Raw genomic sequence first — 16,635 nt, 5'->3', positions numbered from 1 at the left:
TAATTTTTTGAGTGAAAAGAAAACTTTTGTTCTCATCCATCCACAAAAGACTTTCTGAATTGAACTAGTGCGTAACGTCTGCACTAGATGGACACGATAGCCAACGCCACCCGTCGCCGGAGCGTTATTTCAGGGAACTGGTGGCACCTGAGGGCCATATTACGTTTTACAATCCACAGTGGTTCTTCGCATTCGCCATCTTGTCGTCATGTATTACTAAAAACTATGTGGCTCTGAATAATCCGACAGCTTGACGTTGTACGTGAGTAATTACCATTTCATCCTCATAACAGGCATCACAGACTTGAATGTTGCAAGAGGGAGTGGGTTTTAAAGGGCCTGTCAAGTTTCAATACGAGTTCAAGTCCCCGGTCACGTGACAAATGTCACGCAGAGATTTTAGCCGTTAGGAATTCAGTGACGATGTTTTGTGTAATGTCATTTCCTTCTGATTCTCGATGGCTGGATGAATGGGAAGTCTGTAGAAGTATTTTGCCACGGGTATGTCGACAAAATACGGAACTGAAGAATAAGTGAGGGCATCGATTTGTCTATTGTTATCAACATTGGCTCAACATGGACTAGCTGGATCGCATTGTTGGGGAACTAGTGATCGTGGGAGTGTATTGCAACACTCGTATTTTCGTGAATTACATTATTCTGGTATTTGTTTACATGAGGAGAATAATTGTTTCTCCTTCTGTTGGTGTTTATTATGCAGTTGTCCATCCTTGCTCTATTTAACATTGTGTCCCAAACATTGATTACAAAATAATGAAAAAGACTGATGAGCACCATTACAGTCGATTGCAGAAGTATTTTGCCACTGGTATGTAGACAAAATACGGAATTAAAGAATGAGTGAGGGGATGGATTTGTCTATTGTTATCAACATTGGCTCAACATGGACTAGCTGGATCGCATTGTTGGGGAACTAGTGATCGTGGGAGTGTATTGCAACACTCGTATCTTCGTGAAGTATATTATTCTGGTATTTGTTTACATGAGGAGAATAATTGTTTCTCCTTCTGTTGGTGTTTATTATGCAGTTGTACATCCTTGCTCCATTGTTATTGTTGGATTTATTGAGATTATTGGAGGCAACGATGTGAGGCCATTTAACATTGTGTCCCAAACATTGATTAAAAAGTAATGAAAAAGATTCTACTGCAACACTCGTATTTTCTCCTAAATTGTATCATTCTGATATTTGTTTACATGAAGAGAATAATTGTTTCTCTTTCTGTTCGTGTTTGTTAAGCAGTTGTCCATCCTTGCTCCATCATCATTGTTGGATTCGTGCCCTAAACATTGATTAAAAATTTTTCAAAAGACATGAAGAAGAATGTTAATCATCATCATTACAGTGGAGACGTATAAATCTCCTTTTTAGGGAACCGCTGATCGTGGGAGTATATTCACACTCTCATTTCCATGACGCTGAACATTTTCAAGTCATGAGTAGACTGAGCTTCACCTTATTCTCTTCTAAATGCTTTCATTCTGATCTTCACTCACACGAGAAAAATCGTTCTTTCTTCTTCTGGATTTACTGGAGCTATTAAACGTAACAGTGTGCTCCAAAAAATGTAGTTTCGTCTGCGAGGTGGCCTTTAATATTATTCTGATATTTACTTACACGAAAAGAATAATTGCTTCTCACCTATTGTCATTGTTGATTTTCCACAAATAATTGGAACTGACAATGTGTTTCAGAAAATGCAATCTCGTCAGTGAACCAGTGATTCAACTTCGTGTCCTAAAAATTGGTTGAAGAATTGCAAAGAAGAACTGCAAAAATGGATCTTGATATTCCACAATTCACCTCGAAAGATGATGAGATTCAGTATTGGATGGAGTTGGCCCAGCAGATGTACCAACGGTAATTCACAATTGACCCAAGACACTGCGAATTAATTAGCCCTCGATTTTAATCAATGTATTGACACTCAATAGGAAGGAGGATGTCGAGCACGAGTTGGAGGAGTTCCAAGAGAATTCGCAGATGCTGGAGAAAGAGCTGGAGACATCGTTGGAACAATCTGAGAAGAGTAACAGGGAGTTGCGCCAGAGGAATGCGAGATTAGCCACTGAGATAGAGCAGTTGAGGGCACGACTGGACCAACAAACAGCGGATTGTGCGGGTTTCCAAACGAGGGCGTCTGAACTCGAGGTTCAACACGAGCAGCTTGTCAAGTACATACGGGAATTGGAACAGAAAAATGATGATTTGGAGAGAGCTCACAGGTAAATCCCCTATCTCATGCATATTTATCCTGTTAATTACTTTACTCTAACGATCTTTCCATTCACAGAATAAATATGGCAACAGAAGAGGCAATAGAAGCCAAGTTCAATTCAGCTATTGAAAAGAATGCACTTCTGGAGTCTGAGCTAGATGAAAAAGAAAGTCTGAAGATCATTGTGCAACGATTAATGGACGAAAACAGAGGTGGGTGTATCTCTGATATTTTTATCGTTCAAATTTTCTTGAATATTTGGTGTTGAACATCAGGATTTCTATTTAAGCCCCATCTCATTATTTTGTCATCTAGACTTTGAAGATTTACATTCGAATCTTCTTTTTTAATTGTTCGAAAATACTTTAAATATCTTACAAAAATGGAGATTTCACTTTTTGATTAAGGTTCATTAAATAATATTAACATTCACAATAATATGTAAACACTTAATGTCATATAAAAAAAGATTTATAAATGTCGAGAAAATTTCCATTATTCAGTCATATGAATGGAATGTTTTAAAAAAGTGATTTCTTACAAAATGTAATTTAAATGGCCCTCATTACTATTTAATAATATCATTAACACATAATGATGAGCTAATGGAATTGGCCTTTTTAATTCCACAGATCTCAAACAAGAGTTTAACGTGTTGAAACGACATATGGCTGACAATGACAAATCAGCGGACAAAGTGCGCACACTGGTAGACAGTAACAAGCTGCATGTCGAGCGAGAGACGATCCTGCCACTCACTGAGCAGAATCTATCGAGCACGGGTCATACGCAGTCACCCTTGAAAAGTAAGATGCATAATGTTTTACGTAAAACGAAACATTTCTTCTCACGTCCTAAGAGGCCATTGCGCGCGTTGCTCCCAAGGAGTAGAGTCAAATGAACCTATAAATGTTCAGAGTCTTCGCAAGACTTTTACTTGAGGTACACTGAACATTGACGAAGCAACCTCATCACCTCAATACCGGTTTATTTCAAATTCTTAGATTAATTCCATCCTTGTACTTTGTCTTTTGCTCTAGATTTTCTCAATTCCGTTGAGAAGTCTGTATTCTTTTGTATTACTTTTGAATAAAGCTTTTTCTTTAATCTTATCACTTTGTTTCGTAGTTTTTTTTCTTTGATTTTTTTTTCATTGACAAAATTAATTTATTTATTTGTAAAATGCAATTGAATCCGATTGAAGTTGCTTAAATTTTAAAATAAAACATTTCTTTTCCCTTGATGCCAGTTGACAACGGTGTTATCAACAACAACATGAACATGCCAATGGCCCCATCGACGAGGATATTAGCGATGAACATGATTGGCGATCTTATGCGAAAAGTTGGGGTGAGTACCCTTTTACTCGTAAAGCATGCGTAGTGAGTCTTTTTATTCTCCATCTATTGTGAACCATATCCCAAGTATAGGAGCAATTTCACAACACACCGTTCCTTAATCCTATCCCATTATTGTTTTATATTTTTGGTATTCTTCAACACCAACGCACCATTTTCAATAAAATGACTTATTACAGACGAATGGAATTTTTTGATTTTGTGACACATTTGATGATTTGCATTAGGTCACGAAGCTCTCGTACATAGTTATTCTTTTTTATGAATGGAAAAGCTTCAGATACTGCTCTATGGTCTAGTGACGAACTACCTCAAGTTGTTTATTTTGAAAAAATAATAATTATGGAGAAGAGGACGACTATAATATACATATTGAATTTTCCTGAATTGAAATGTGCCAATTCCATAACACTATAATTACACAAATTATTTATACAGTAAATTTTCTAATACAAAAATTACACAATAATTAGAATAATTTAGATGTTGCATTGCAATTTTGTAGAATTCAATTCAATATGTTATGTGCGTTATTAGAACGGCAAAACCATCACATGTATGAAAAAATGAAAAACTCCACAGTGTCGTCAGTTACTTTGCCAAGGTAATGCTTTCGCGTTGTTGAAGTGTGCCGAATTGTTCTGTAATGTACGAAGTTTTATGATTTTGCATTGCAAATTAGTGTGATGTAGCTGGTGTTTTGGTAGCTTAACAGGTGGGTCTGCATGGAGTGTAGGAAGGTCAAATGTACATGCCTCAATGGCAATAAAAAGGAAACCATCGAAGCGGCTCAGCCGGTTCAATGTATTGACCATCAACCCAAGCCGACCAAGTGCTGAGAGACTTTAAACATGTAGACACTGGTTGCACCCCACTTAAACACCCAGGTCCTTGTTTTTTATTTTTTTTATTTGCTCCTGTACCACATTTACAGTACTAACTGTCCACTGCTTGTATCTCTCAGTATTATTGCATCACTCATCTCGAATGATTAACATTCTTCAACTCCTGAAGTGTACACATAGCACCATTGATCGACTATTATTAGTTTTATTATTTTCTCGATAATTCGCTAAATCTCCGTCTTTGTTTGTTCCATGAAGGCTCTGGAGAATAAGCTCAACACTTGCAGGAATGCGTCTCGTGAGGATCAGGCTATGAGGGATTTATACAGGTAACCATAGAATTGGTCATTGTAACTTTACATGTTTTGCACCTGGATGTCTCGTGAAAGGCTGAAGAATCAATCCTCGATATGCCAATCATGCTAGTACCTGCAATTACTTTTACACCACTGTTTGTATGAACTCTTCGACACTTGCAAGATAATTCTTTGAATCCATTGGTGATTTATTCGTGCATTTTTACATTACGTTTTAAATATACTGCATAATCTCATTTGGATAATACTCAATAGAGCCACAGAGTATCAAGATGTACACTGGTAAAAAAATGAAATTTCGTGGACGGTGAACTAGTAATTTTAGGAGGGATTGCATTCGATTTGGAGGAAAAATCCTGAAATTGTATATTTTGTTGGATTTTTCTGATTTTCGAGGAATCACTGAACTGAAATTTTCAGCTTCCATTGATTTTCGAAAATCCTTGAAATTTCAGTGAAACTTGAATGTGACACAAATTTCAAAAAAATGTACCAGAAATTTCAGGCAATTTTTTAACAGTGTATCGAGACTCGTTAGTTTGCATTTTCGAGGAAAATTAGTATATTTTTTGTATGTTCAGTTGTTTAACAACATGTAGAAAAAAATTTGATGGAAAAATCTAGCACTTCTGCTAGGAAATTCGATTCGTTTTGCACCAGTGAGTAGATCGTAATTTTTCTATTTGACAGAAATTGCAAAATCACACGACGAAATTACATAATTTTCACAAGCAACTATAACAAAAAAACTAATAGCATTTCTAATTGAATTTTTTAGCCACTGTACTAGATATTCTATCAAATTTCCTAAATGTGAATAATAATTTTATTCATTACTAAATAATTTATCATCTGATATTTAGTTTAGTACCTAAACAATCATTACAACAGTAATTTTATGTAAAAATAACAAGTTGTTATTCAAATCTCTCCGTATGTTCTGTATAAATGAGCACTGCGCAGATTTTGCATGCTTCATGTTTTACTTTCAATAGCAAAGAAGCAAAAACAATCACTTTTTCACACGGAGCATGTGGTCCGAAGTATGTGGCATTATTAACTTGCCGATTAAGAGGGAATTTTTTTATACTAGTGTTATGTTGGTCATTGATATTTTCCTCGTCTTCCTGTTTTAGCATTCGATATTGCTTCTTCATTCCAGTATAAAGAAAAATGTTTTTAACTTTGTTCAAACCAGGACTAGACGGCAAGTGCGCGGCCTGGCCTCAGGAAACAACAACCACATTCGATTATGAAGTGATAACATTGATAACCAGTGTGTACCGATACCGTGATGAAATTAAGTGATTTATTGAGAAAAAATTTTATGAGAAGAAAATCAACATGCCATTCTTATCATTTTATGTCATTACGGAGCTATTCACTTGGCATATTACATTTTATGCAATAAAAAATCTATTCTTTCAAAACGTGCAATTTCAATCAATTTTACACGTATGAAAAAATTTCAGAGATTTACCTAGTGCTTTCTCTAAGAAATTCTATTGGAGTTTTGTGCCAATTGTAATAAATATTATGTAACTCTACTGTCATTTTTCGAAGAGTATTTGCTAGAAAAAAGTCAATAGATTTTGACTTTTCTATAGAAATTCTTGAGCACAGATTTTCTAAGTTTTTTCAGCTGTTTTTTTTATTTGTTTCTCATAATAAAATTCAAGAGGAAAAACTCGGAAAATTCATAGACAGAATTTAGATAGAATTTCTCGGAGGAAACACCAGGTTTTTCAATTAATTTTTATCGTACGTGTCTTTCTTTCATGTCATGAATAATTGGCAGACTAGACTGAAAAGTATTTCAATGAAAGAAAAATCGAATATTTCGTTATTACGAAGTTTGAGTAAAACCAGCGAATTGTAAATATAGATGTATTCAATAGCATAAATAATATATTACAGAATCTCAGCTGGTGAAAATGACCAGTTCTCTTTTAGCTACCAATTACCAGTGCCGATAGGAAATTTTTTCATGGAAGGAGGAAGAGAGAGTGGAATCCTCTCGCAGTAGACCTAGAAATATTGAGAAGAATGGAAAAGAAAATGTGTAAACGAAATGAAATCCTCTGGTCTAAAATTAGTTTCGCCGGTCAGAAAATGTTAACCATATTTATATTTGTGGAATGTACACAATGCTTAACTCCAATGTCTTTTTTATGTTCTCTTCACTCTCATAGTTTATAAAAATGATGAATTATATTTCTGGAAATCTCAAAATATTCCTTTGAGATAGTAAAGCTAATTAATGTAATATCATGGTGTGCTGTACTCTCATCCGCAAATGCGCAATAGAATCTATTCAATTAATCACGTCCGCCCCATTTTTCCATGTATTTATTCTAGAATTGTAAATTTAAATTTCATTGAAAATTGGAACTCTCTTTTGTATGTTTTAATAAGAATCAATATGTATTTCAGTTAACACAAGCGATTTATTTTTAATGAATTATACTCATCATTGACTCATCAAAATGTAAAAAATAAATTGTTCACTCATTTCAATAGAATTCTGTAAAATTCCAATAAAAATAGAAAATAAAATACTACTGGGTTTGTTTTTTAAAGTAAGAGATATGAGAACACGATTCACATTCAGAAAATTTATTTATGAAACTTTTTTTCACACAATGGATTATGAAATATCGAAATATACTCTAGATGATTTACTCAATATGGACGCAGCCGAAAATCGTGGATCTCCCATGTTTAAATTCAAGTTTTTCTGGATTTCTGATCAACTATTTTCTGACTCCCTATGACATCGCTGGAGCATGCATGTTTTTCAATGCGATTATGATGATATTAATGACAGTACATAGCTATATTCATCGTAGATATAAAACAAGCCAACACAGATCTACATTTGGTAGAGTAAGTCCAATTAATGATGAAACTGATGTTATCATCGAAATATTTAGTTACAAAGGATCATGTGCTCACAGAGTGAGTACCATCAACTGATGAATTTTGATACAAATCGAGTCCTAAAATTGGAATGAGGGAAAATATATAAAAAATAATATGAATCCATGGATCACGATGAATTGTCATTATCCTTACGTTAAGAATAAAGGGTATGCATATGATGATGAAAGATAATGCTATTTAAGCGCGCTCTCCGCGAATTCGTCGAGCCAGTTGGATGTCCTTGGGCATAATGGTGACACGCTTGGCATGAATTGCACACAAGTTGGTGTCTTCGAAGAGACCAACCAGGTAAGCTTCAGAGGCTTCCTGAAGCGCACCAATTGCTGCACTCTGGAAACGTAAGTCAGTTTTGAAATCCTGTGCAATTTCACGAACCAATCGTTGGAATGGCAATTTTCTAATGAGCAATTCAGTCGACTTCTGGTATCTCCTGATCTCACGAAGTGCTACTGTACCAGGCCTATGAACAAAAATTCATCTAATTAGTCTAATTAATTCATCTATTAATTTATTTAAAAAATTCAATGAGTAACTGACAGTTTTTTAGGATCAAAACAATTCAGGAGTTGAAGTTTTAGAAGATAATTGGGGGATTCTTTAGACAAGAATGCATAATTCGTAAAATATTCAATTTTTTTGGATCCCAGGAATCTTTTGTTTAATCAATTTCTTCAGTTATTTACTTCTCCATTTTATTCGTAAAATTATCTATTACACGCAGTGGAGTCCTTCAGATTCTGACATTTCATGCTTTGTATTAGGATATTACCTACAGAAATTGTAAACCTCACATTCTAATTTCACAATTGACATATTGAATTTTACTAAATTGTGGTGTACGAGTTCAATTACATATTGTGTAGTCATAATTGCACGTGTGGAACTCAAGGAAAACAAAAGAATGAGGAGAATGGGATAATAGACAATTGTCATTTTTACAACGGAATATTTTTTCCTTGTAAAGTACAATTCTTCCTCTTTGTGGTGAATCCAGACTGAGCTCACTTGAATAATTTACTCAAGTTATACATTTTTTTCAAGTCAAACGTATCCATTTGGCCCCATCCTCCCCTACTTTAATAGATAATAGATTAAGTAGGGGAGAGTGGGGTAAAATGGACACTTTAGACTTTTGTTCTAATTACTCATAACTCAGAAACAAATTGATCAATTGAGCTCAGCTTAGGCTCATCACAAATGGAAAGAACTGTTCTTTGCAATGAAGAGAAAAATATTAAATTTTACCAACATTTGAACCCATCATTAACTTTAAAAAAAAATTCAAGTGTTCGTTTTACCCCAACCTCCCCTATGCATAAAAAAATGAGGAGTCTCCATTGTGGGTAATATCTACTCAAACATAAAAAAAAAGATAATATATTCCGAATTTTTATTTTCCATAACTTGACATGAAGTGAGAAACAACGAAGTGGGACGACCCAAAAGGGCATAAACGGAATAAATAAATAAAAAAATCATGAATAAAAATATGAATATGCGAACCTGTAACGATGAGGCTTCTTGACACCACCAGTGGAAGGTGCACTCTTACGTGCAGCTTTGGTAGCCAACTGCTTACGAGGAGCTTTTCCTCCAGTTGATTTACGGGCTGTCTGCTTTGTACGTGCCATTTTTCAAAATCTAGAACCCAAACACGCCAGAAAAACACATGAATATCGTTACTTCCACGCAACAGCAATCACCACTTCACTCAATTCGCCCATCAAACGCAGAAGTCACAACACCCCACCGAGACCCCGAATTACAATGGAGAATGGTTAACAACGGAAATTAAAATTCACGATAGCACCGATAATCCCCATCAAGACCCATTTGTTGTCATACCTATACTGCTAATCCCGGATAGAATCAGTTGTGGCGAGAAATACAACACGAGAGTTGAGTCAGTTTACGTCCAGCGGAGAAATAAGTGGGAAACTTGGAGTTGCGCAATAACCAACTCGTCCTGCACTGAATCGGCGAACAATAGAAAAACCATTGCTTTATTTTCCCTCCCCCTCGCGCCTACTTTCGTCTACTTCCCCGGAACCAATCATTCCCTGACACCGTGAATTTAATTCCGACCGATAGCACTGGAATCAGGACTCAACGATCAGAGAGACGTCCACCTCACATGTCCATCGAAAAAATGGTGTTGAATTGATGAATTTAGTGGGCCGTGAGACACAGTTCCACAGTTCCCTCCAAACGTCAATTACAAAATGGTGGCAACGGCAATACATCCGTGGCACAGGCCACAGTCGACAGATTTTCCATGGATTTTCCCCATAAATCCGTCACTCTCATCGCACTAAACATCATTACTCGACACACAACCCGCGGGGGCAAAGGATAACGACAATTTTGATCGAAATACTCACCTTGTGTGGAGAAATTCCTCGTTAAATGTCAGAACCCAGACCGAGTTTCCTTGTACTTCGATGGCAGTGGACGCTCTTCCAAACAGGCATACACAAGTCCTCACGGGGCACTCGGCAACCACCACCTCTCCCTTGCCTCCCACCACCCGGGCAATTGAATTGCGAGCAGCACGTAAGCCCGCGGGCTCCATTTCCACCAATCACTGGGCACGTATTGTTAACTACCCGTAAAACGCTGTTGACGATTGGTGGAGGGGCTCGGAACCCGCTAAGTTTACGTCAATCTCTATCTAGAGCCTGCACCCACAATTGGGGAAAACCTCATGCATCGCTCTTGCTGTTGTTATTGTTACGTGCATTTCTCGATTGGGATCTCTTCCCCCTCTTTGGGCTGTCTCTGCACTTACTGTAGCGATCATCGCCTAGCGTGCAGGGGCTAGACGAGGGGAGGAGGCCAAATGGGCACTTCTTTTTTTTTTAATAACTCACTGAATTGGAAATTAAATGGGTTTTTTGGGGAAATGACTAGCATTTTGCGGTGGAATGAGCCTGGACTGAATAATTAACTCATTCTCTTCTGTGAAGATCTCATCTGCTCCGCTTTTGGGAAATATTCGCCCTTTCTCATTTTATCTTGATGAATTGCGAGGTAATTAGTAGACGTATGGAAAAATTTAGCTGAAAGAGTTGACGCTCTCTCTGAGGAATTTTCTTCAATTTTTATTGGAATTCTGGTGAATGCGTCTAGTGAAGATTGAGCAACTTTTCCGGGTCATTTTTTGATAGACATTTGGTGGAGAAGAGCCACTAGATTCTCATTTTTCTCTGGAAATTCTTGGATATAAATTGTCTAGCTCTTTCTTCGCTCTAATTTTATTACTTTCTCATTAAAAAACCTGGAGAAAAAACTGAAAATTCATATATCCAGAATTTGTATTAAAAAAATTCCTACAGAGTAAGAAATTGTATGAAGAAATCAACATGTCTGGGATTGTCTTAGTAAAAAAAATACGAGTTGCATCATTTTTTGTGGAATTGACGAGAAATTAATGGAACTCTGCAATATAATTCCATTGAAGTATTCCAGCTGCTCTCGATAGAAATTCAATTGCATTCCTCAAAAAAAGCGTCAGGTTTTTCTACTGAATTTATTCTTCCACGTATTATATACTTCCATCACTATAAAATGCTGCATTATTCCCCATGAACTGGAATCGTTGGCCTCGTAATGACGGAAAATCGATCCAATGATAATTCATGCAGGAGAAAAAAACTATTCCATATCCCTAACGACTTTCATTGTGATTATTATTGAATCATAAAGAAATGCCATCAGAATAATAAATTGTGAAGAAATCAGCATCTATGGGCCTTTCTCAATTAAAATGCAGTAGAATTTCTTAGAAAAAGCGTCAGGGTTTTCAATTAAATTCATTCATTCATCTGTTATTCTTCCATCACGACAAAAAGTTGCATGATTTCCCGTAAAATGGAGTTGTTGCCCTCGTAATGGCGGAAAATCTCCCCAACGATGATTCATGAAGGAGGAAAAAAATTTCATATCTGTCAAGATTTTTATTGCGATTATTATTGAGTCATTATATAATATACATCGTCTATAGATAGTCGTTTACATATAATCCTGTTATAGTGAGATTTCAAATGTTATGAATTTTCATCACGACAAAACTCAAACTCTACGAAATTTAAACAAAATCTGTTATTGTTGATTTTACACTGTTAATTGTTTCCCTAGTTAACCAGAATTAAAAAACTCTTCGTGATAATTCGAACGATTTTAGACTGTGAATATACCGTTACGCTTACATATCAATAAATGTACCTCTAGTTCTCTTTGTCTACTAAAATTACGTAATATTAAGTTTATTCTACTTGTACATAAGAACAGTTTCGAATGAATATTTTCAGTTTTCATTCTGTGATAACTTTATGTGCTAACAAAAGGCGTCACAATGCAAGGACATGCTAGTTAAACTTTCTTGTCAAAGTGTGAAATTCTTGATGAAGAATTGCAAACTGGAGTTAACTTCTCCTTCGTATTTTTTGAAATCTCTAGAGGTAAACTTGCATTGCGACGAGACGAAGCCAAATCATGATTATTCGACACAAACATTACATCCCACAGGACTATCTGCGATTCCATAGACAGTATTGAATTTATCCTGTTTATGCAATGCCCAGAGTATTCGTTTGTGATGAACTCTCGTGAAGAAGCTTCTTTAATATTAGTATTAATGATTTCCTTCATCTAGTTTTGATATTTTCTATAAGATGTGCCGGTCTTAAGTGCTTGGCAGTGACGATTATGCTTATCGAAATTATAAATTGAATGATAAACGGGAGAAAATATAAGAATTTGAAGGTAACTTGTAGAGTATTTCGAAAGAAAAATCCATGAGAATAAAACGAAATAGTGATGGAAATAAATTTATCGTAATGATGACATGGGAATTCACCGAACGAGTCAGGCTCAGTTCGATGATGTGTTTAGGCTCTTTCACCACGGATTCTGCGAGCCAGTTGGATGTCCTTGGGCATAATGGTGACACGTTTGGCGTGGATTGCACACAAGTTTGTGTCCTCGAAGAGACCGACCAAGTATGCTTCGGAGGCTTCCTGAAGGGCACCGATGGCTGCACTCTGGAAACGTAAGTCAGTTTTGAAGTCCTGAGCGATCTCACGAACCAAACGTTGGAAGGGCAACTTCCTGATGAGCAACTCTGTCGACTTCTGGTATCTCCTGATCTCACGAAGAGCTACAGTTCCAGGCCTGAGTAACAAAAAGTAATTTTCCATGGTTTAGTTCTCTTACATTATTGATATTATCTCAATGTTCGGGGTTTTCGGCGAATTTTAACAACATTTTATCGACCAAACGGTTTCACATTTCAGTTTGTTCATTAAGATCTTGTTCCCAGAAATTTTAATCCTCACGTAATGTGATAATACAATTACACATTGTGAAATCTGAATTCCACATTCTATAATTCAAGATTGGAAATGTTTGACCCTTTGCTTCGTGTCACGGTACCCCACTTTTCCCCGTTTTGTAGTGGTGAGCGTGCGCCAGCGTGCTTCTCTTATGGCGTACTAATCTCGGATGGACCCCCACTCCTCTCACACCGAGACGATTCGAGACTTGCGCGAAGCAATGGGTTAATTCATTGTGCGCAATTTGACGAGTAGACTTTCAGGACGTGGAATTGAAGGAAAAAAAATTCCCAATTCTGGCTTTAGTTTTATGAAATTTGTCTCTTTCTTGAATTAGCGGAGGGTGGGGCAATATGGACACTTCCGACTTCTTTTCAAATGTTGATGACTCATTGAATTATTAACAAAAGAGGATAATTTTTCTTCTGTGAAAAGTACAATTCTTCCCTTTTGTGATGAGCTTCGACTGAGTTCAATTGCTGAATTTGTTCCTGAGTTATGAACATTTAAAAAAAGTCAAGTGTCCATATTGCCCCACCCTCTCCTGTACATGTCAAATTGTGCACAATAAATTGAACATTAACAATGTTTTAATTGTATAATTTTGAATTCAGATTGCAAAAAGTGTAGTCTTAATCGTACATAACAATTTAGCAGAATTCGTTATCGTATAATTAAGGGGTCATGGACGTCTGTCATGAAAAGTCGTCAATATTGTTAAAAACCAAAGTCTATTGACTTCCAGAAGGTGATGGTAAAGATGTGCTTAATGTGCTTTGTTTTTAACAAATATTGATAATTTTCCATACCAAACTTGTTTGAAAATTTTGAGTAATTTATGGCCTTTTGTTATCCTTAATGGAAAACATGACATGTGCCAAGAAAATGTCGGATTTTTAGCTTCATTTACTCGGTTTTTTTACGAACATTCTGTATTTTATAACATTTCGGCCGGCAGCGATTTGTTATACCACGAGTTGCTAAAGGGAAAGGGAAGGTAACGAAATGTGGAAACCCGAGAGAATATAAACGTGAAGAAAAATAAATAAGATGAAACAAATCAATTGATAACAGTGAGAGCTCTAAATATGAATCACGGTCGAATCAACTCTCAAAAAAAAAATAGTGAATATTCTAGAATTACCTGTAACGATGTGGCTTCTTCACACCTCCTGTCGAGGGGGCACTCTTACGTGCAGCTTTAGTAGCCAACTGCTTCCTAGGAGCCTTTCCTCCAGTCGATTTACGAGCTGTCTGCTTGGTACGAGCCATTTCTACGAAATTCAACCAACAACAATCATCAATCCATTTATATCATAGTTTACACATTCATCATCAGTACTGAGAATTCGTCGTCATTGTTATTCTCCGAAACAACGTCCGAGGGAAGATAAAAGAAATGGGGCTAAGGCTCCAATTTTCGCGGTGAAATATTCTATTGGCGAAGTAAAAATGGGTTTTCGTGCAATATACGGAGGATTGAAATGAATTCAATGGTAATTCGTTGGTCGCCAGAGTCAGAACCATGTGGGAAAGCGGAAAATAGCGTCCGGGCGATCGGTGTACAATTTCCCTCCAAAAGCAAGTAAATGCACAAAATGGCGGCCGAGGTATTTGTTCTGTTTTCAATGCGTGAGAGACGCTATCAACAAAATAACGAGTGCCGTCCGAAATACCGAGTTTAGCACTCAATTTTTCCGGAAAAATACTCGTCGCGGTCTCGGGAATCGATAAAAAACGGTTTTATAAATAAGAATGAGGTTGTTTTACCTGATCAAGTGTGGTGTTGCAGAAGTAAATTTCACTGTGACACAAAAGAGAACGAACGATCAACTGCGAAGCGGGGGGCAACCAGCTTGTTATAGAGTCTGGATGGAACTGAAAGCACACGATATATGTAGAGAGGGGGTTCCATCACTGCGCATGCGTCCAGCTGATGCTCGTCGTCGAGGAAAACGTAAGTTCATCGAACGTTGCCCAAGTTCATGTCAATTTTGATGATGATATTTGTAGTAAATATTGGGGCTTCTATTAGAGCCTATTTTACCCTAGGTCAACGAACATTTGACTCTATTTTTCAAAATTTGAGGGCTTGAATTTTATTATTCTGCTTTAACCGTGGGGAACATTCTGGAAAATTTGCGAGGAAAGTAGTTACAGCAAACACTCCAACGTGGAATAAAAACAATTCGAACAATTCAGTTCCAAGAAAAAATATCTCCCCCCGCCCTGAAAATCTATTCTCTCTTGGAGGATCCAGGTGTTCCTTCTTGAGAATATTTATTAATCGTTTTTAAGCGGAATGTTCTGTTCTGCTGTTTTTACATTCATCGACAAGGTGGAATGGTTTAGTTGCTGTTGACAGGGCTTCTTAACTATAAATGCCATTCGTTGGCTATTAACGAATCGTTTTAATAGTTAAGACGCCGTTAGCGTCTTAATAGCAACTCAATCCTTCTATTAGCGTACTTCACTAAGTGATTCATAAACTTGTCGGAATATTTCACGGCTTGATGATTACGGCCTCTCCTTGAATATTCTATAAATAGTCCATTTTTGACTGTACAAATAATTTTTTGTGAATCTTGGGAAATTTTTATGTCTTTGGAATTCTAGAAGAAACCGATTTTATGTGGAAAAATAAGATTTCCAAAAGTTTAAACAATTTTCAACATCCACTTATTACATCACAATTTCTTCAACTTTGAAGGTCTAAATCTACTATTTTAAACTGCTCGGGAAAATTTAAAAAATAGGAAAAAATTTAAAAGTTTACTTCTTGAGAAAGATTCATAAACGAGCCATATGAATATTGCAGTCTTTTTCATACATTCATGAATGTACGTAAATAAACGATCAATGTAGCACCTGAAAACTCATTCTTTGGAAATCGCAGCAAATTTTTTCATGTTTATAACTTTACCAGAAGTCGATTTTATGCAAAAGAATAGATTTTCGAAAGCTTAAACAATTTTTAATTACATAATTAAAAATGTGGAAATGCCCCCCAATAATTAAAATCACAGTTATTCTAATTATTTAAATTTATTCATTGACAATATCTATTAATGTACATTTTTTATGATAATATAGCATGAGAAGCAATAATGGAATTCGTTCTAGAATTATTCCAGTCGTCGAGAAAATAGTGAAATAATTCATTTTCATCGGCTATTTTCACGGTTATTATTTCACATAATATACAAGTCCTCAACATTATTATTATTCTTCAGTTTTATTTTCGTAATAATTATTTTCGCACTCTTTTTTCTGGTGCGATTAACGATTCCCTTTATGTATGAATCAATTTGTACTGACATTTATTAGAATTTGCTACAGTCATTTGTTTTTTAAAATCATTCTTTCCATTGTTGTGGAAAAAATGCCCGCATTTCGCCAACGAGGCCTTTAGTCTATTATTATTATATTTGTGATTTGAAATAGTGTCGAATGAGGGTGAAACTGTGCAAAATTTGGGAAAAATTTGATAATCGTGAATCTGCGATTTGAACGGACCCGAATTTCATACAAAAAAAATGGGAGTGAAAAAAATTTATTGAAATTTTTTGTACTATTTTTCATCTTCATTGCTGGGATAG

The 16,635-nt window shown here is 36.0% G+C and overlaps 2 protein-coding genes across 5 annotated transcripts; one reads left to right on the top strand and one right to left on the bottom strand.

Moving 5' to 3' along the window:
* Positions 1-146: 146 nt before the first annotated feature.
* LOC107042070 (nuclear distribution protein nudE-like 1) lies at positions 147-6,912 on the top strand. 4 transcript variants are annotated; one of them, XM_015263196.1, is made up of 8 exons: positions 147-262; positions 1,717-1,882; positions 1,957-2,247; positions 2,316-2,452; positions 2,873-3,046; positions 3,490-3,590; positions 4,702-4,772; positions 5,959-6,912. In XM_015263196.1, the coding sequence occupies exons 2-8, from the start codon at positions 1,800-1,802 to the stop codon at positions 6,014-6,016; spliced, it is 915 nt and encodes a 304-aa protein (XP_015118682.1). In that variant the 5' UTR covers positions 147-262; positions 1,717-1,799; the 3' UTR covers positions 6,017-6,912. The 4 variants fall into 4 exon arrangements, with proteins under 4 accessions (XP_015118682.1, XP_015118529.1, XP_015118460.1 ...); XM_015263043.2 differs by lacking the exons at positions 4,702-4,772; positions 5,959-6,912 and adding an exon at positions 4,306-4,496 and having other exon boundaries at positions 147-258; XM_015262974.2 differs by lacking the exons at positions 4,702-4,772; positions 5,959-6,912 and adding an exon at positions 4,306-4,496.
* Positions 6,913-7,360: 448 nt separating this feature from the next.
* On the bottom strand, positions 7,361-14,923 carry LOC107042357 (histone H3.3). Its single transcript, XM_015263417.2, has 5 exons — positions 14,807-14,923; positions 14,181-14,310; positions 12,599-12,875; positions 9,207-9,337; positions 7,361-8,163 (listed from the first exon to the last, which is right to left on the bottom strand). The coding sequence occupies exons 2-5, from the start codon at positions 14,306-14,308 to the stop codon at positions 7,881-7,883; spliced, it is 819 nt and encodes a 272-aa protein (XP_015118903.2). The 5' UTR covers positions 14,309-14,310; positions 14,807-14,923; the 3' UTR covers positions 7,361-7,880.
* Positions 14,924-16,635: the final 1,712 nt, after the last annotated feature.

This window comes from Diachasma alloeum, unplaced genomic scaffold (genome assembly GCF_001412515.2).
Source record: "Diachasma alloeum isolate Michigan unplaced genomic scaffold, Dall2.0 Dall_scaffold_00176, whole genome shotgun sequence".
NCBI lineage: Eukaryota > Metazoa > Arthropoda > Insecta > Hymenoptera > Braconidae > Diachasma > Diachasma alloeum.
The sequence above is the reverse complement of the archived record's forward strand: the minus strand, read 5'-3'. Positions and strand labels throughout refer to the sequence as shown.